This window comes from Trichoderma asperellum, chromosome 5, assembly GCF_020647865.1.
Source record: "Trichoderma asperellum chromosome 5, complete sequence".
Taxonomy (NCBI): domain Eukaryota; kingdom Fungi; phylum Ascomycota; class Sordariomycetes; order Hypocreales; family Hypocreaceae; genus Trichoderma; species Trichoderma asperellum.
This window is the reverse complement of record NC_089419.1, coordinates 3,671,504-3,690,385: the sequence shown is the minus strand read 5'-3', so window position 1 is coordinate 3,690,385 and position 18,882 is coordinate 3,671,504. Positions and strand designations below refer to the sequence as shown.

At 50.4% G+C, this 18,882-nt stretch overlaps 6 protein-coding genes across 6 annotated transcripts; 3 read left to right on the top strand and 3 right to left on the bottom strand.

Moving 5' to 3' along the window:
* Positions 1-229: 229 nt before the first annotated feature.
* TrAFT101_009342 (uncharacterized protein) lies at positions 230-1,202 on the bottom strand (the record flags this gene model as incomplete). Its single annotated transcript, XM_024901403.2, has 2 exons — positions 230-897; positions 974-1,202. 2 exons carry the CDS (start codon positions 1,200-1,202, stop codon positions 230-232), a joined length of 897 nt encoding a protein of 298 aa, XP_024755298.2.
* Positions 1,081-2,529, top strand: HOB3 (BAR adaptor protein Hob3). Its single transcript, XM_024910363.2, has 5 exons — positions 1,081-1,245; positions 1,305-1,355; positions 1,424-1,469; positions 1,527-1,600; positions 1,675-2,529. The coding sequence occupies exons 1-5, from the start codon at positions 1,233-1,235 to the stop codon at positions 2,274-2,276; spliced, it is 786 nt and encodes a 261-aa protein (XP_024755299.1). The 5' UTR covers positions 1,081-1,232; the 3' UTR covers positions 2,277-2,529.
* On the bottom strand, positions 2,337-3,684 carry TrAFT101_009340 (uncharacterized protein). The gene has a single exon (XM_024901387.2). It carries the CDS (start codon positions 3,652-3,654, stop codon positions 2,758-2,760), a length of 897 nt encoding a protein of 298 aa, XP_024755300.2. The 5' UTR covers positions 3,655-3,684; the 3' UTR covers positions 2,337-2,757.
* Positions 3,685-3,824: 140 nt separating this feature from the next.
* Positions 3,825-7,465, top strand: TrAFT101_009339 (uncharacterized protein). Its single transcript, XM_024909052.2, has one exon. The coding sequence runs from the start codon at positions 4,165-4,167 to the stop codon at positions 7,117-7,119; it is 2,955 nt and encodes a 984-aa protein (XP_024755301.2). The 5' UTR covers positions 3,825-4,164; the 3' UTR covers positions 7,120-7,465.
* Positions 7,466-8,785: 1,320 nt separating this feature from the next.
* Positions 8,786-9,517, top strand: TrAFT101_009338 (uncharacterized protein; the record flags this gene model as incomplete). The annotated part of the gene is made up of 2 exons (XM_024906287.2): positions 8,786-8,962; positions 9,020-9,517. The coding sequence occupies 2 exons, from the start codon at positions 8,786-8,788 to the stop codon at positions 9,515-9,517; spliced, it is 675 nt and encodes a 224-aa protein (XP_024755302.2).
* Positions 9,518-11,171: 1,654 nt separating this feature from the next.
* TrAFT101_009337 (uncharacterized protein) lies at positions 11,172-17,729 on the bottom strand. The gene is made up of 7 exons (XM_066128621.1): positions 15,019-17,729; positions 13,977-14,585; positions 13,277-13,801; positions 12,684-13,208; positions 12,549-12,627; positions 12,176-12,489; positions 11,172-12,103 (listed from the first exon to the last, which is right to left on the bottom strand). Exons 1-7 carry the CDS (start codon positions 15,055-15,057, stop codon positions 11,642-11,644), a joined length of 2,553 nt encoding a protein of 850 aa, XP_065984741.1. The 5' UTR covers positions 15,058-17,729; the 3' UTR covers positions 11,172-11,641.
* Positions 17,730-18,882: the final 1,153 nt, after the last annotated feature.

Sequence of the window (18,882 nt, the reverse complement as noted above, 5' to 3'; positions counted from 1 at the left end):
CTAAATCTGTTTCTCAGTAAATTCTGGCCAAGCTCCTGTGCTGCGTGGCGTGTCCATCTCGACGGATTGTTCTTCTACCATTAGTGCCGTCAAGCTTCTATCGGTAGCCATATTCTTTGGATGCAATGCTCTGACGGCAAAAGATGCAGTTCTTGTACTGTAGGGAGTGATGTGCCCTTATTTGCTGCCTTGAATAGATCACGAAGTCTAAGCAGGCAAAGAACGCCACTCATGGTTCTACGTTTCCTCCCGAGCCTCCCAGAATCTCGTTTCTCCATTGGTTCTCCAGTTCTATGAGGCACTTTGCGACATCCCAAGGGGTGTCTTCCTCTAATGTTGTCCGGGTTTCGCGAGATATCTTTTTGAGTACATAGCGACTCACTGTAGCCGCATCCCTTTCCTCGGGTCGGCCAATGCCAACGGCAATTCGAGCGAACAGTGAATCCGGATACTTTTTCGGCGAAAGTGATGACCTAACACTTTTGATGCCGTTGTGACCCCGAGGGCTGCGGTCCCAGGGAATCAGCTTGACAACTCCCAGATCCTTCTCCAACTCGTCGTGAACTATCACCAGACCAAGAGACTCAGAGCCGTATTTCTTGACTGTATCCTGCCATACACTGGCCACAAACCCTCCCGAGACATTCATATAAGTTGGAGATTGCACAAGAATGTATTTCGATCCCTGGGATACTAGATAAGACTGTCGACCAAGCGTCACCTCGCGGAACGCTGGCTGTTGCAGAGCTTTCGTGAGGCCATTGAGGACAAAATGGCCAGCCGAATGCAGGCTCTCGTACTTTGGCAGCGGGTTCCCAAGGCTGATGACGAGAAACCGAGGGTTGAACATGCTTCTCCCGCACAAACCAAAACTCAAAAAATCCACACCAATTCCGTCTGGCTTGCAAATCAAATTGCCCGGGTTAGACGGATTTGGAAGAAAAATCGGCGTTGGCGTCTATGCCGGGCTCACGTGAGGGAGGCGGTTTCCAGGTGTGGCTGTGCCTGTGGTCGCTGACGTCGATGAGCCCATTGGGCGCAGCACATCGTGGCTGCGCTGCCCCCGGCTTGGTCGTCACTTCTGGCTGCTTGTCGCAAACTCCTTTCCCCGTCATCTGCCGCCAACAGCTCGAAGCAACGTCCACCAGCGAAGCGATCTCGATATCCCCGATACAAGTGATAGAAGAGAACACATCAGTCATCCTAATTAGAAAGAAGGACTAATAATCACCATGTCGTGGGCGGGTACGGAGCTTGCGGATGCCCCGCTGACAGAGGTGCGAGGGGCTGACATTGTGCTATAGGCTTCAAGAAGAATGTGAACCGTGCGACGACGCAGGTGATGATGAAGACGGGTGAGCTGCGCTGCTTGGGATTTGTGCGTATAGTGTATTGGGCGCCGCTCTAACCTGGGTCTTTGCAGGGCATGTGGAGAAGACAAACGATCGAGATTATGAGGTTGAGGAAAGGTGAAGCTGAGCAAACAAGAGGCCTGCGAGAGACGGCACATGCTGACCAACATGCAGGCGGTTTAGGACAATGGAGACAGCCTCACTACGGCTGCAGAAGGAATCTAAGGGCTACCTAGACTCGTTGAGAGGTATGCAGACACAATGTCGTCATGACCGAAGATGCCGGACCTCATGCTAATTCTTTGTGGAAAAAAACCAACAGCCATGACAGCTTCACAGATGAGAATTGCCGAGACGATAGATGCGTTTTACGGTGACTCGGGCGCGAAGGACGGCGTCAGCAGAAGCTACAAGCAAGCGGTGGAAGACCTCGACGCTGAGACCATCAAAGCTCTCGACGGACCTTATCGAACGACCGTGCTCGAGCCCATTGGCCGGTTCTGTGCCTATTTCCCCGACGTCAATGAATGTATCAAGAAGCGCTCCCACAAACTCCTCGACTACGATGCCCTCCGCGCCAAGGTGAAAAAGCTTGTCGAGAAGCCGGATAAAGACGCCACGAAGCTGCCACGCACGGAAAAGGAGTTGGAAATGGCAAAAGCTGTGTACGAGCAGCTGAATGAGCAGCTTACCACTGAACTGCCGCAGCTAATCGACCTGCGTGTACCCTACCTGGATCCCAGCTTCGAAGCTCTCGTCAAGATCCAGCTTCGGTTCTGTGCGGAAGCCTACTCGCGTATGGCACAGGTACAGCAGTATCTTGACGCAGACACCAGAGACCAGTACGCAGAGGGTCATCTGGATGCAAGAGTAGAGCAGGTTCTGCAGGAGATTCGCGAGCTGAGCATTAGCGGAACGGTATAATTGGACAGGTATCAAGACATTTAAAAGAAAAGAAATTTTTGTGGATCATGGAGACGTGATTAGGAAACGAGGAGTTTGCGAATTACAAGCTGCCGGCGTATGGGTTGATTGGAACGTTGTTAATTTAATGTTATCTAGATATTGGTTGCTCAGGATGAGTCTATGGATAGACCAATGCTTGCTCGAGCCGGAAGCATGCCTTTTGAATGGCGCTATGTTCCGTATAATGAGATTATTCATATTCAAGCCCTTCCAGCATGTGCAGCGATGAAGCAGCTTCGAGCGAAGGCTTCTGGTGTATTTCTTGGAACAATGCTTCTGTCTCTTGTGGTAGATTGATTGTTTAGCAGTTGCCGATTCCTCTCTTTTCCGCCAAGTAGTAGCCATATCTCGCTCAATGCCCTCTATCGAGAAAAGTCGTCAAGTCTGTTACACATTGGGTAACTACAGTGTCAAACAATTTCTTGTGACTTGTATACGCTCAGCTCCCCCCAGCCGCCTGTTGTCTCCCAAATAGCTCGTTGAGCGTTAGAGGACGGCCAATAGCCTGCATTGCCGGACCAGCCTCTGGCCTTGGGCCTTCATTTGATACAGTCCCCGCAGCACGGGCAATCTTCCAGCTCTCTTCGATGATGGCTCCGTTCGTAGCCCTCGTTCCCTCCTCGTCGTTGTGGATCCACAGTCCAACGACCTTCTCGCCCTCTTCCCGATGACCTTCGACTTTGAGAATCACCAGCTCCCCCGCTATTTCAACATGGCCCACCCTCGCCAAATCGACGATTACGTTGTCAAGACCACGACGGCTTAGAACAAAGACACAAGCCCGAGGGCGGTGGTCAGGGTCCTCTGGCAGTGGCGTCTGCGCGCAAACAAACATGGTGCCCTCGATGCCGGATTTCTCCCAGCCTTGGCTTGCGTTATCGAATGTGTAGACCACAGCGTTAGCAGCGATGCTCAAGATCCTGCTTATGGACGGTAAATAGCGCTGTAGGACGGATAGGTTGAGCTCGGTGTTGGTTCGCGGCGGCGGGGCCTCGTATCTGGATGTTGTGATTGCGGCGTCGGATTCGTAGTCGGATATGGCGGGGATGCGATTTGAGGGATGGCGGTTGTGCCGCGACTTTCTAGGCGTTGGCTTGCTCATGATGGATATGTTTCTGTCTCCCTCCTGGAAGGACACTGTGGATAGAAGAATGCGAATGGATGAGAGCTGGATGACACTCTGCCACGATATGATGCTCTGGAACTGTCTCTGCTGGCAGCAGGGGAGGCTGTGTGGTTGTCGCAAGAGAAGAGATAAAACAAGATTTTGGATGTAGCACAGAAGAGCTGTGGCTTGACGAGTATTGGAAATGACGATATCGCCGTATTTGCGCATGCGGATCTGTGGTTTGGAAGCTGATGTTGACGTTGATGCTGGCGGGAGCTACTAACAGCAGTGCCTAGCACCGGCCTAAGAGGGGCGAATAGCTGCTAAAGATGCGCTATCGATAAGAGCCTAGCAGCCGAGGACTCCATGACGCGAGCTCTCAGGCGACATTGTCGTTGCAACGATAGCTTGCTCAACTCCAATTGCTGCATCTTCTGCGCCTGGCAGTTCTAGGGAACCGTATGACCAGCCGGAATTCAGCATCGAACCCGTTACCACTCACTCAGCTTTCCATTATATCAGATTGCATTATTCTTACGAGTCTACGGAGTGTATAGCTATATACTGCAGTATATGCGGCCGCCTTACGCTGGACTCCATTGCCTGCGTCGCAATCGCAACCGCTGCTGCCGCACCATGATCTAGCAGCCAGGCTGTGGCAAGAAGATCCACGACTTTGAGAGGTAGCGACGCCGCATTCAACGGTCTTCCTCTTTGTCGACATCGTCGTATTACACAATGGAAGGGCCCGCACGAGACCAGTCCGTCGAGTCTGAGCCTGTTGACGTTGGAGTCCCCCAGTCACTGGCCAGAGCTGTCCTGACTCGTCGCTCCGAATATCTTCGCCCGAGCACGATCCGCATCAAAGTGGGCACTTGGAATGTGGCGGCGTGCACAGGAACCGATAAGGACCTTGCGAGCTGGTTTACCGAAGAATTCGAAACTGGCGAAGCCATCTCCAGACTCGACATCTCAGGAGATGGCCCCTCGCAGCGTCCAGCCGAGCCGGACGACAAAGACCATAGGCCAGTAGAATTGGAGAGTGGTGAGGGCTTTGATCTCTATGTTCTGGGACTGCAAGAGGTGGTGGACCTTAGTCGGACTGGAGAGTACATGAGCCGAATATACGTCGACAATGGGCCCCTGGAAAAATGGACTGCCGCGGCGGAAGCGGCAATACCTCGAGGATACCAGCTGGTCGTATCCGAGCAAATGACGGGGCTGCTGCTCTTGGTTTACGCCTCTCCCGCGATTGCTCCCACCATCAGCAATGTTTCCACTCGGCAGGTCGGAACAGGCCTCCTCGGCTACTTTGGGAACAAAGGGGCTGTAGCAACGCGCATCGTATTGGGAGAAACTACAAAGCTCCTCTTTGTCAATTGCCATCTCGCTAGTGGCGCAGATGCAGCATCGCTTGACAGACGGTGCTGGGATGTAGGGCAGATCGTATCCAAGACGCAATTCGACCCGGTGGTGATTAGTGGCGTGTCTGATGATGACGGAGACAGGATTGGGGACGAAGACTATGCATTCTGGTTTGGAGATTTGAATTTCCGCCTAGACGGCCTTCCAGGAGACGATATCAGAAGGCTCCTAACGTTACATGCTCGAGGGGAGTACGATCTGAGCAACGACAAGACCCCGGTGCCTATAGAAGGCGGCGATGGAATTATAGTCACGAGGACATCTGAAAGCGATGATGAGACAACCACAATGTCGTCACTACATTCTCAAGACCACAGCTTTGATCAGAGTTTTGATTCATCCAGTTCGCTGCCGGATCCAGATGACTTCGAAGATGACTTCCCAGACGATCCTAGCCAAGATCCAGCATCTCTTCAAGCAACCATCGATTCACTGTTACCGCATGACCAGCTGAGGCGAGTCATCGCAAAACAGAAACTGTTCCATGACGGGTGGAGAGAAGGACCCATCTCATTTTTACCAACTTTTAAATACGACGTCGGTACATTCGGCTTATTCGATACGAGCGAGAAGCAGAGGGCGCCAAGCTGGTGCGATCGAATCCTTTACAGAACCCGCAAGGACAGAGAGGTGCATGAGAAGAAATTACAGGATTTGAGAGAGGCCAAACGGAAAGACGAAGAGATGAGAGCAAGAGGGATTGAAGAGGATGATGATGTTCTCTTCAGCTACGATCCTGACACTGATGGAGAAGACCTGCCTCCAAAGGCTGCCACCGCTGATGATAAGGCATATGATGAATACGACGAATACGATGAAAATGATGATGGGGAGGCATTCGATGATGGTTCACAAGACAACATCTCTCTAGAGTTTTACAACTCGTTCCAGCGAGTCACATCTTCGGACCACAAGCCGGTTGTTTCCACTTTTACTCTCAACTACGACACTGTTGACCCAGAAAAGAAGGCACAGATCCATGCAGAGATTGCTTTTGAGCTGGACCGAGCCGAGAACGAAGGTCGGCCTGGCGTTACTCTCATCGTAGAAGGCGGCCACGGCCAGACAGATGGCGCTGTTGACTTTGGCGAAGTAGGGTTTTTCGAGACGCATTCTTGCCTCATAACCATTGCCAATACTAGTAGTGCTGTAGCCAGCCTCGAGTTCCTCAACGAAGCGCAGTCCAATGAGGAGGAATCAAATGCAGCAAAATGGTTAAAGACGTCGTTCCACCGGCCTGACGATGATGGACACAAGGCCACGCTAGGACCGCCAGTGACCCTTGAACCTGGCGAGACAGTAATGGCCGTCATTGAGGCTCGAGTTTCGGAGATCTCACATGTTCGGGCGCTAAATGACGCCAGCTGCAAGCTTGATGAGGTGTTGGTATTGCGTGTCGAGGGTGGGAAAGACCACTTTGTGCCGGTACACGGAACGTGGCTCCCAAGTTGTTTTGGAAGATCGATCGATGAGCTTATTCGAGTACCGGAATACGGAATCAGAAAGTTCATCAAAGATAACAATATTCAAGGGACCATCACGTACGACTGGGACGTGCACTGCTCCGCGCCACGAGAACTATTCAAGCTTACCGAAGCCATACAAACCATGGCTGAGCGATGTGTAGCCGACGAAGCGATGCTTGAGGAACTGACCATCCCGGGGGATCCTGGCTGGCCATTAGACCCTTCGACCTGGACGGTGGAAGCCACCAAACAAGATACTTTGAAAGCAGCATTGATATCAGCCCTAGACAGCCATTCGCCTCTAGCAGACGCTCTGCCCGTGGAGCTCTTGTCAACACAAAAGCTGGAGATTTACTCTTCCGTCTTGCTTTTGTTCCTCGCGTCTCTAATGGACGGACTCATCCCACCGCACCTTTGGGCCAAGCTCTCAATAGAATTGCCTAATCTTACGTCGACACCTGTAAACGCATGGCCCGATGTGAAGAACCACATTCTGGACTCGCTTTCAACTTCCCCATCCCACAATATTGCATTTGTGTTTCTGACGGCGACCCTTGCCCGTGTGGTGGCTGAACTAAGTCCGGCCACCCAGCCGCCGCCTGTTCGTGGGGCGCTGACCCGACGATTGAGTTTCCGCCCTAATGAAACTGAGGCAGCTAGAAAGAGAAGGACGCGGGAGAGGAGATACGCCGAATTAGTGAGCCCACTGCTGTTCCGGACGAGCGACGACAAGGACAGAGCGAAAAGGGATCGAGAGCGAGTCGTCCTGGAAATGTTCTTGAAGAAAGATGATCGGAGCTAGACGCTCAATAGAGGGAGGCTAGCCTGGAAGAAGATGAAATGGTGTTGAACGCTTGGATTGGAAACTTTTAGAAGTTGAAGGATTTTTACTCGAGATGAGCTATGATGATTAACGTTATTGGTAGCTGGAGAAAGTTTTTGTGGAGAGATGATTTGCGTTGAGTTGGGTCTTTTGTGGGCTCTGGGCATGCTAGCGAAATATTGGGAGTGCTTGGTGTTTATTCTTCATGTTGATACCCTGCTGATGAAGCTGGGGAGTTTTATTTATATAGAATGAGTGTTTTGTGAATAGCCTTTATATGGCAAGTCTAGGATCATTAATGGCTTCATGTTCATTTCAACAGCCACTGACAGATTGACCATGCTCGAACCGGTGGCTACACTTAAGTGGAGGGTGGTTTATTCCTATCTGCAACTCCGCGTCTGTAATTTCACGTTGTGATGGATGGCGTTTGATGTGACGTCTGTGTCCATGCTTTGTAGCAGCTGTATATGCCCGTTGTGTTTGCTTGCTTCAGGGGTCTGTGCCGCAGACTAGATGTATTTCTGTTTACAAAAGTGACTGCACAATAGGGGCAAGAAGTTGGCACGCAAACAGGCACTTTAGAGCCATGAATTAACATAAACAGAGAGAAAATAAAAGACGTTGGAAATGCCACTGCAGAAACTTTATCATCTGAAGAGCGGTCAGGCAGAGCTTCAACTGGCAGGCACCGCTCTGAAAAAACTCAACTCATTCATCACTCTCGCATCATTTCCTCTTTTTGTTGTGCGGTTTTTTGCTTCTTTGTTTGGTCATCCCTCTTGCAGATTGCCAACTCTTTTGCTATCCTCTCTTGGACGCACCACCAACTTTGCTCTGGGCGAAGAACCTGTGCTGTTATACTTTCTGTAAGTTTTCCGATGCCGATTTTGACCTTTTATTAGCCTCTCTGCATCAAGATACAAATGGTTTCACTCGTCTTTAGCTTTGCCCAATGTCCACGATCCCACGCACAATCAACCAGCGAGGCGAAGCCTATCTCACAAGCGCGTAACGCTAGACAGAGCATTCTTTGCTAAAGCGCCTTGTGATGAATTCTAGTTTCTCTTTGTGCTAATACACGCGTAGTACTACGTCCGGAGAGGGCTTAACAAGTACAGTTGACTATCCGTGGCAATGTTTTGCTTCTTCAGCTGGTCGAAATCGTTGTCTTTTGGTCACAAAGTCTATTCTCTGTTGGTTCGCACGCAGCCTCCACCAGAAACCTTTCCTTAGCATTATTATCTAACTCACACGCGGAAAGATTAAACATTTCAGCCTCTATGTTTGTTGTTTTCTTGCCCGTTCCCTCGACTACGCCCCGTTGTACGTTCGGTCAACAGAACTCGAGCTTCTTGGAGTGGTTCTCCAGCATCTTCAATATTACTCTTGCTCATACTCCTTATATCGCACAGATCCACCACGTCAATCCTCGGTTTACTTCCTTGATACCTGCTTCTATTATTTACTGGCTATTAAGTTCACTACTAGTAGTCTTGCCTCTTATCACTTGGTTGCACATCTCTCTGGTGCCGCAATATTTGCTGCCTCTATCCACATCTTCTTAAACTGGGAAATAGTGCAAACAGTGTTTTGCGAGATGATGGACATGCGCAAAATATGTCGCACTCGAGCGTCATCCCAAATGCACAAGCGGGTATATATTCGCAGTATCGAACGTACACTCATCCCCTACGGGGGGCTGCGCAAAATCTTCAGTGAACATGCGATACCGCCTCTTAAATTATATCTGCAAGATACAGACGATCGGATTCCAGCACCGCCGAGCCCCTGGGGCTCAAACCATGATCCATTCCAACCGGTAAGCGATGCGAGAATATCATGAGTCACATTTTGTTCTACTAACAGGCCTGATTAGGTGGACACGGCATTCTTTCAAGCGGTTACAGTTCCATGGAAGAGCCTCTTCATTTCTCAATTTATCGATTATGCCCAAAACAGGATGCTCGCGGGCTTACCACACCCTCTGATCTTTACCTCTCCTGCTACAGAATATGAGGCGTGGAAGATGGATAAGGAGTATAAGGATATAAAGGATGCTAAAAAAATCCTTCAACGGTCTATACAAAATATGGAAAACAGGGGTTCCCCGACAAGATGTACTTGCGAGATTAGACAGCGAGCTCTGCGCCTTCGCTCTCGCGGCTACGGATCTGGACTTAGAGAGGTCATTTCTGTTGATGAAGTGTGGCCACACGAAGGCTGGGCAAGTCTGGTCTTTTCACCGGAGGCTTCTTACGATGCCAGAATGGAGATCAAAATGAGAAACAGGTCCTTCCTCCTTGGCAATGATCCTACTGATCGCTCTGGCATTGTTCCTCGCTCGCGGGTTGCGAGAATGTCGGGAGGAAATTAGTAATGCTTCTTGCACCGACTAACAACTACTACGAGCACATACCACGGAACAGCTTGTATTGCTCACGAAGACATACGTGTACACATATCAATAAAGAAATCGGAGGGAGAATACTGGAGATGAGGGCGATATTACAGGATAGATTTTCTCAGATTGATTTCAGGAGGAGTGGAGGATTCTTGTACAATTGAGTTTTCAATTCGGATGAACTGGCGTTTTATTTACAACATATGCTTTGGGAGGGAGCTAAAGACAAGGAAAAAAAAAAAAAAAAAGACTGGGATAGAGCTTGGGCGGAGTGAGTATTTTTGGTGTCTTTGGGCTTCCTGCCAATTTTCAGTCATTACTGCCTGTGTAGAATGTGTTTTGCTTTGGTATAGCCTGGGTATTTCTTATGGGTCTGGCAATTATCTTAGTAGGTAGCAATAATCAAGGGTATCCTTGGACTCTGTGCGACGTGATGCTTTCGTTTTTTTGGGCTGCGTTTCTTGTAGATACGACTCCTGATCTGGATCGTAGATGGAGTTTCTCGTAGTATCCAAATTTGCCGCTGCCACCATTGATGTCTATTTCCCACTGCTATCGCTTTGTTCCAACTGCCGTCAATCATTTTCCTCGCCATCGCCATTACCGCCGCTATAAATGGCCAAGCCGTGCTTTTGCGGCTGAAAGTGAGACAAACCACACCATCTACTCCATTCTCCATTCTCTAGCACAGTAAGCTAAAAATAACACGACACAAAAAAAGGAAAAAAAAAAAAAAAAAAAGGCGTGCCAACAAACAAACAAACAAACAAACAAACAAAACGAAACAATGCTTGCCTGGTTAGGTACTAAATTCGGGGTCCATGCGTTAGCTTCCGAGACGGGCTGGGGCCCTTCCCGTCTTTTGCCGCCCTATGCGCTAATACTAGTTGAGAGCCCGCCCGTCCGCAACGTCCAGGGGGTTAAACTAAAACACTTCCTAGTGTCTGGTGAGAGTATTGCTAACTACCTATCTATTCTATATCCAGTACTTTATCATTCCATTTTTCTTGCTACGACATCTTCGCCCTGGTATTGCGGGTCCCGGAGCTGTATACGTGGGAGTAGACGTGTACAAGCTATTAGTATGCATTACGTGTTTACTTGGGCACTATTATCGTTCAAGTCCAGCCTTGGTTTAAGAAATGCTTTGCGAGGTGAAATGGTCACGCTGTGCAGAATGCGGAAAATATGGGGGAAGGGGGTTGGTTTTAATCTCGCTTTGGCTTCAAAACACCTGAAAATGAAAGGAAAACTTTTTTAGCGGGTCTAGGGGATAGAGAATGCAAAGAAGGAAGGATGAAAACAAGTACTATATCAAATGGTAGTAGCAGCAGTATTATGTTGTTTGGTCGTTGACCAAGCGCATGTTCAAAAGTTCCCCCCAGAGCGCCATACATGTCTGCCTAACGGCACCCGAAAACACACGGCAAACATACAAATCCACTTACGCAAAAACGGTCAGCTTGCTCACGTATACAAAGCTCCCTCCTTCAGAGTCTACATGCGTGCTCCGGATCGAAACATCCGGCTCAAGCACCGGCATAGTACTACTGCTTTTTACGCTTGCTGACCTGCATAAGAGATAACACGACAAGGAAGGCAGACAGCAAGGCAAGGCAGGGATTGCGGGCGTGTCGTCACCGTGAAAAAACGATGGCGAATAGGTATGTGGTTGCGCATATGCAGCTGCAGGTGCCAATGCTAATCTATTGGAAAGCTACTCATTTGTCAGGATGAACAGGCAAAAAGGACTGTATCCCTGCTTTTGCGTAAGAAATTCCTATTTCGCAAACGTAGAAATGACGACAAATCCAACCCATCTTTAATAAGCGCTGCCTGATATGATCCGAAATAAAGAGCCTCTAAACCCAATACATGATGCACCATGATATATAGTAATGTAGGCGCCATCGCCGATTAAAGGAGTGAATTAATACTAACACTCGTGGTGTTTAACTAAAAGAGTGATTACCTGTACCTTTATATCCTTGTTCGACCCAACCCGCCACATTTCCCTAAAATAGCCAATCGCTGCGTTCATTATGCAATGCAACCCAGGCGTTTGGGTATGATGTCACTTACACCAATCCTGATACTCTAATATGGGGACACCGGCTCTTGCTGATATGTTGGATGAGCCTCCCAATGGTCTTCAAACATTTGCGAAATCCAGTAATAAGGATGGTCCCAATCGTAACGGCTCTGGCGCCCCTGATATGATCTACCCTCGATTTCTTTTGGAGTGGGATTATCCACTGCATTGAAGCTGGTAAGCATTACTGGAGTCTTCTGCTCATGGTGCTGTCTAAACTTACCCCGTCCATTATTCTCCCTGTACATTTTCCATACGCCCAATTGTCTCTGAACCATAGGATCTTCGTACGTATCCAAGACAAGTGCATGTTGGGATGAAGGCAAGTGGGCCAGACTAGTTCTATGCCTGTCGGGGTTGGATATGACGCCCGGCCACCCGTCGGGGTTGTAGTAATGCCAATGATGAAGGAGATTGTTGCAGCCATCTTGCAGCTGCTCTACAAACTCGGGGACCGAATAACGAATCTGAACCGAGATAAAATTAATAATGGAAAAAAAGCACTGGGCTAGCGCATAAATTGCATAAATTCCACTTACACTAGAGCCATAATTGTTTCGCGCGTGGCGATAGCGATCTTCACTCAACCAGCTTGCTTCACGCAAAAGGATAAACAAGCAAAGGTAAACCGTATACCACATTGACGTCGAGCCCCGTGACATAAAACCTTCAAGTTCGCTGAGAACTTTTTTTCCATACTTGTGGAGAAGATGGGTGTTGATGCTGTCAAACTGAGCAAGGATCATGCGTGGCACCGAAACTTTCCCAAACAATGGGTAGGATTCATCTCTCGTCTCAGGCTTCATCTCCAATAAATCATCGCCACAGATCCACGAAGACCCAGTTGAGTGGCCTAGCACCCATTGGTCAGCCTCAGTTGCATCTCTCCATCCAATCATGTACTGAACTTACGCAGGGCGAACCAGAAATAAAATAAAACCTTTAGGAAATCCCTTTCCTTCTCTTCTGTCCATGTGAGGAATGGTTTATGCTAAGCCAGCCTGTTAATAGACTCGATCGTTCATGAGCGGATCTGAAGTCGCTTACCACCAGGTCTTCATAGTAGTCTATGGCTGCTTTGTATGTCGTCTCGAGGATGGTTCGAGGAGCCATCTCTCCACCAGCTCTCTCCCTTTTCAAAACTTCGACTGCGTGCTTCTCGATATAGTCTTTGTAGTACGCAAAGGTTTTATGAATATCGGCCAAACAAAAGGGCGTCAAATCCTTCCTCTTTCGCACTCCATGTTCGCCGCCAGGGACCGTCCAGAATCGCGCAAGGACGTCACCATCACGGGGACGGAATTCGGTTACATTCACAATGATAGGGTGTTTGGATATGCCTAATGTGAAAGAGATGGTGCGAATTTTCCTGGGATGAACCCGATCGCCTACATCCTTCATCTCCGTCCCTCTCCAGCGGGTAGTAAGCTGAAGCCCGCCGCTGCGAAACAAGACGGCGTCTGTGATCTTGCCGCGATAACATGGCATTCGGTGGATCGTCTTTTTCGATGTCTTTGAGTAGTTTTTGCACCCCATGCAATCTCCCGAAAGGTCCGTTGAGTCAGGTTCACACTGCCGCAGAGATTTAGCATTGACAAACAATTCAATTGATTTGGGTGTACAAGTAAAGAGAGACTTACCTTCATTTTTTGCATCCGGCATCGAATACACACCTTGACTTTCTTGATCTCTGCAGCCTGATCTGGGTTGGAAGGGCTAGGAAGAGTTCGCCTTGATGGCGGACCTGAAGCGAGCCTTGATCTTTCCAATTGAAAAGAGGGTACTGGTTCCACGTTTGCTTCCGGCGAACTGATATTGGCGTTCAAGTCGATATCCGTATTATCAAGCTCTTCCAAATCATCTGATGTATTATGATCGTGATCAGGTTCAGCACGCCCATGTTGAGGTTCGTCATTGTGATACATCGCCGGCGGCAGCCAATTCTGCACTTGAATAGCTCCACTTAGCATATCTCCGTATCCAGTGAAGGCTGGAGGGCTAGCTCTGGGCACATTATCATAATCTTCATCTATACCCGTTTGACGAGAGTCACGCGGGTTATATTGTCCTCCCCCCATGATGTTGTTGAGGTTGTTGATATACTCCGGATACGGAAGGCTCGTCCCTTGGAATTGTTGGACGAGATGGTTGCTGTCTTGTGATGCCTGAGGTAGTAAGATGAGTGAGTGAGTTATTGAATTGATGGAGTTTTAGGAAAAAGTAATTGATGACGAGTCTGGATAATGCCAACTTCTCGTTTTTAGAATGTATGGGTGCAGTAGAAGGGTGTGTAAGGCCGGCGACTATATTTGGGGGGAGCATGGGATTATCTCGACTCACCGTATAATCAAATGGCTGGTGATGCTGCTGATATCCACCAGGGTTGATATCAAATGATGACGATCCGGGAAAGCTCAATGGTTGTTGGGAATGAGACCGGGCGATGTTAGTGTTGCCGGGCCGGCCAGTGTCATACAATTGCTGGGGATGAATTGTATTTGGTGCCTCGGCGGAGGGATCACTTTCGATCGGCATGACGCTGCTGCCATAGGAAAACTTACAATCAAACCCAAGAGAGCAGAATGTCGGACAAAGGCCGCCGTGTGCGTGACCTATACACGTCTGCGGCTGAAATGCATCATAGACAGTTGGTAGACCGTTCAGAGACACATGTCCAGGTGCACGCCCAGGGGCTGATGGGAACGCCACTTGCAAGAGCGGTGTTGCGGCAGCGGCAGAAGAGCTTGTTGGTGAAGAGAACGTGTAAGCCGCTTCTATCGGAGCTTGACCAGACGTGAGCTGAGGAAAAGGCCCTGCGTCATGAGTCGTTGTATGGGCTCTATGGACCCGGGAATAGGCAGCTGAGGTCGCATTATTGGAAGCCACGCTACTGTCGCTTGTTCTTCTTCGCTTTCCCCGAGGGCCACTTGTTCTGCTTGCTGGGGACGACTATTAAGGAAACCGGTCAAAACTCAATGTCTTTCTCTTCAGGCTGTCTTGGCCGGTTGAGCATCAACCCCCGGCCCGGTGGGATGAGGGGGCTGGGCAAGCTGCAACAACGGCAAGACAGGACAACGCACCGCCCATCTCATCTGCCATTTATACACAGCTGGGAGGAAATGGATACAGGCAAACGAGGGGGAGGGGGGTAACGATTGAAGGGGTGTGCGAGACCAGAAATAAACAAGATAAAACAAGATTTATATAAAAGAAAAAACAAGGGAAAAAAAAATTCGTGTAACGGTAGAACAGCTTGAACGGGAAGCGGAAAAGGCGATAAAAGCACAGCGAGTCAGAGCCAAGCGACTCATACACTCGCGCAATGCATGCTACCCGCTATCTGCACACATCGTACCAGAGAGGGGATGGACGTCACACTTACGGGGATTTTAGGAGAGGGTACCACAACAGCTGTCTCCATGGCTGCTGCGGCGCAACGCTGCCAGGCCACAGGAGGGTGTGTTGCACAGCTTGAAGATTGAAACCGGCCAAAGGAGCCAGGACAAGCAGTTTTCTGCGGAGCGATAGGGGAGAAAGGACGATGCCCGGGGCGAGACCACGGGGCACAGCGGAGAGGACCCCCCAGGAGCGCTTCCGAGGGGACGCAGAAGCGAGAGAGCGGGCAGCGTGGGACGGCTCGATGCGGTGCGTCTTCAACGGGGGTGATACGTGCTGGTCGTATCAGATCAAACCAAATCGCCTGACAGGAGGAGCAGCGGCCAGAGTTCGAGAGTCACAGCCCAAAAGAGGAGTTCAGCGGCCAGAGATGGGTGGGAAAGGAAACCGGGGGATTGACATGGAGAGAGAGCAGCTGTGATCGCAGGGGCCGTATTTGTACAAGTACTCGCACAAGAAGGGATGTACGACGCCGATGGTGCTCGATGGCCGTGACGCCTCCCATACCATTCTATCGGGACGTAGCCTTCTCCATCAGGGAACGTCGACTGCGCCTTGCAGCAGATGGCGGTACTTGGCCGTCCGCGTCGCTGGCTGCGAGGACGAGGTATCTCCAAGGGGCCGTCGCCTGTCGGCCGAGCTTGACGAGCGGCTGAGCAGCGCTGGAGTTGCTTCTTCTCAGCTCTGGAGATGGCGCCCGCATCGTCGCCCGCTAGGGGCATTCCCACCATCACAGCTGCTGGCTGCCGGCTGCCAATCTGAAAAAGGCCTCAGACGCAAGGGGGCCCGACGCTGGCAGCTCGGCCGGGACGGTTGCAGTTCGTTTCTTTTTGCAGGCAGGCCGGCCATTCTGGGTCTGGCGAGGACTGGAGACCAGGCTGGGGCGTGGATCCGGCAAGACATGGATCCGTTTGGAGTTGACAAGCTTGAGGCCTGCAGGCAGCATATCGGAATGAATACCGGCCCGGCCCTCTGAGTCTGCATCGCTGACGAGGCAGGAGCTGGATACCTGGATGGAGTACGGGAACGCAGCGCATCATGAAGTACAGCAGCCTTTTCTAGCCATTTCTCTCTGCCCAAGGTATCAACTCGCAGCCTACAGTGAAGATGGCTTCAGCTTTGCCAATGTCTCGCTGCCAAAGACAAATGCGACCACACGCTTATCACAGCCTTCATCCTGCGACTCCCCATCCCCTCAAAACGAGGCAGACGCCCATGTATGCAGCCAGCACTACTACCTGCCAGGTGGGTACACGTATTACCACCATTACCACCTCCAAGACCTCCAATAGTTGCAGGAGCAGCGGCAATAACCATATGTACTAATAGCACCTTGGGTAGTAAACAGCCACAAAACTTTCGCTGGGAGTCGGAGCAAAATGCATCAACCTATTTTCACACTGGCTGCGCTACCAGGCCCAGTCACTCATCGGATATGATAGAAACAACCTCCAGCACGCCGCCATGTACGAAGCAAGTCCAGACCTCCAGACCCTGGTTGGCTGCTCCAGACCGGCCTGATGGGGGCCATCATGCAGGAAACACCTCGGCCAGGCCATCAATCTCCCAGTGGCGGCTGCGAGCTCGACCTCCCGAACCCACTTCTTGCTCGTCACATACAAGGGTCCAATCACAAACTGCGGCGCCCCAGCACGGGACCCAAGCCTTGCTGATGTTCACAGCGATGGGTCTCACCGGTTGAGGTTCGAAGCCCCGTCCCTGTCATTTATGCAGCTCTGAGTGGCTAGGTAACACCGACATGAGGGGAACCAAGATACACGCAAAGTACAACTGCGCATGGTACTGTTTGACGCTCCACTCCGTATTACAGCACAAGGCAGCCTGAGTTGAGAGGATATGAGCTGAAAATTGGACGATTTTAGACGACATTAAACGATATTAAATTACAACAGACGACATGTCGAAAATTATGCTCATTACTCAGTTTCTTTCAGCTCCCTTCCCGTCTGTGGCTCTACAGCTGAGTGGGCGCGGGTCTTCGACGACGCTGCTGCCGTGTCGATGAGGCATGACGTGCGACAAATTATCATCATGTACATACTTCAAGCATGCTTACTGCCAACAAGTCTTGTTGCACGTGCTGCAATTTATATCTTTCGTATTTCGTAGCAGTCGTATCTCTGCTCTGAGGAATGATCTCCCAGAACAAAATGACGGGAGTGAAGAGGAAAAGGGCATAATATGATCCGCCCCCCTTCGCCAAAGATTTGTTTGGCACGATCTTTGTTGCTTTTACTCAGTTTGCCATGAGGCACAGCAGATGCCCATGGTCAAGCTCCAGATAAGAGGGCCCGGTGCCTCGTCGAAGGCTCTTTATCCAAGCGGCCTTTGCGGCGACGCTGAGAATTTCAGAAGTGTGTACTTCTCATCAACTGGCACATATACAGAGTGATATTCCGTCCTTGGGAAGGAGCGCGGTGATGGGGCGAGATATATTTTTTGTGGGCTTTGTATGGATGTCCGCCTTGCGTGTGTGTGTGTGTGTGTGTGTGTGTGTGTGTGACAAGGACAGGCACTCCCGGCCTTTGCACTTAGGCCGAGCAAATCTAACAATGCTGCAGCTTGCTTTCACCCGAACGAGACGGTACCATGCGTCCCATTTGCTTAAGAGGTTACCAGATAGGAAGAGGCAAGACGGAATACAAGTGATGATGTCCAGCAGGACTGCAGCGGCTCGCTCCGTATACTGATGAAGGGAATTGCCATGTGTGGTTGTCAGGCTCCGCAGACGTGACTCCGTCAATATGGTCCCCCCTCCCATCACATCCACCCCATTCACTTTAGCCCAGTCAGTCGCTGAGTGTAATGAGGGCGAGGGCTGAAGCTAAGCGAGTCGTCCCGCCCAAAGGCAGATTTTTCGTCTTTGCGTAGTCAAAGCCGACTGTCTTTGTAGCTCACGTTTCGTATTAGTGCCGGCAGCCTGGAGTTTGATCGCTACCAGCGGAAAGTTAGTCCCCTTTCGATCCGAGGACTCATCAAGGTTTTCCTCCTCTCATCAATCTCTCCGGTACTCTCTAGCAGTTGCCTCGCAAAACGTTGAATCAAATACTTCTTCTGCTGTAGAAAAGAGCTGGTTGCCTGGGCTTGACATTGCTTGGTCGGCTCGCTCCCTTTTCGTCTGTCTTTTGGTCTGCTACGGAGTATTTTTGGCCCGTTGTTATTACTTCCAAGCATGGAAATCATGACACTGCGTTTTGGGGAATACCCATCAACCCTTTATCCACCCTAGGCAGGCCTCTCGACTGGAGGCGTGCTGCAATTGGGTTGCTATCGCGGGATCTTGGTGCGGTTTGAAAGGCTCGTTTTATTCCACCTCGAACGCAATGCGACGACCCAGCGACTCCTCTGATTCTCTCGAACGAACCACCAGTGGCCCCCTCTCCGGTCCAATTACTACCGCCGTGTATCTCCGCCCCTGGGTTGCTGCAGCCGTGTCCCGAAGGGCATTCTTGCAGTCGCAAGTACCCCTTTTGACCAAGCAGTGCGCCGACGGGCCTTGTTACAAGATTTGCACCACCGACTCAGCAAATGGATGCCACTTGTTCTTGCAGCACCTTGGGCACTCTGCGTCTACGCCGCGAGTCCCTATACGTCTTTGGAAGTGTGATAGGCGATGTCGTGTCGTGTTCGAACAGATCATCCGTCATGTCGCACAACGACGAAATATACTACGGGGCCATGGCCCACTACCCGCCTCCACTTTCTTGGAGACGTCAAAGCATCGCTGTTCTAGCCCCGAGTTTGCTGGCATCTGTATATCTGGTGGCAAACCTCGAGCCTTTGGTGTGCTTGCATCTCAACCCAAAGCCATCCGTCGTCGTATCCTATC

Bases quoted from the DNA above. Each gene is read 5' to 3' on its own strand.
- HOB3 (XM_024910363.2), top strand. The intron at 1,356-1,423 runs GTGAGCTGCGCT...GGGTCTTTGCAG, and splicing joins GCAGGTGATGATGAAGACGG to GGCATGTGGAGAAGACAAAC. The intron at 1,470-1,526 runs GTGAAGCTGAGC...ACCAACATGCAG, and splicing joins GATTATGAGGTTGAGGAAAG to GCGGTTTAGGACAATGGAGA.
- TrAFT101_009340 (XM_024901387.2), bottom strand. From the start codon at position 3,654: ATGCGCAAATACGGCGATATCGTCATTTCCAATACTCGTCAAGCCACA.
- TrAFT101_009339 (XM_024909052.2), top strand. From the start codon at position 4,165: ATGGAAGGGCCCGCACGAGACCAGTCCGTCGAGTCTGAGCCTGTTGAC.
- TrAFT101_009337 (XM_066128621.1), bottom strand. From the start codon at position 15,057: ATGGAGACAGCTGTTGTGGTACCCTCTCCTAAAATCCCC. The intron at 13,209-13,276 runs GTAAGTCTCTCT...TCTCTGCGGCAG, and splicing joins GCCGGATGCAAAAAATGAAG to TGTGAACCTGACTCAACGGA. The intron at 12,104-12,175 runs GTAAGTGGAATT...ATCTCGGTTCAG, and splicing joins GAAACAATTATGGCTCTAGT to ATTCGTTATTCGGTCCCCGA.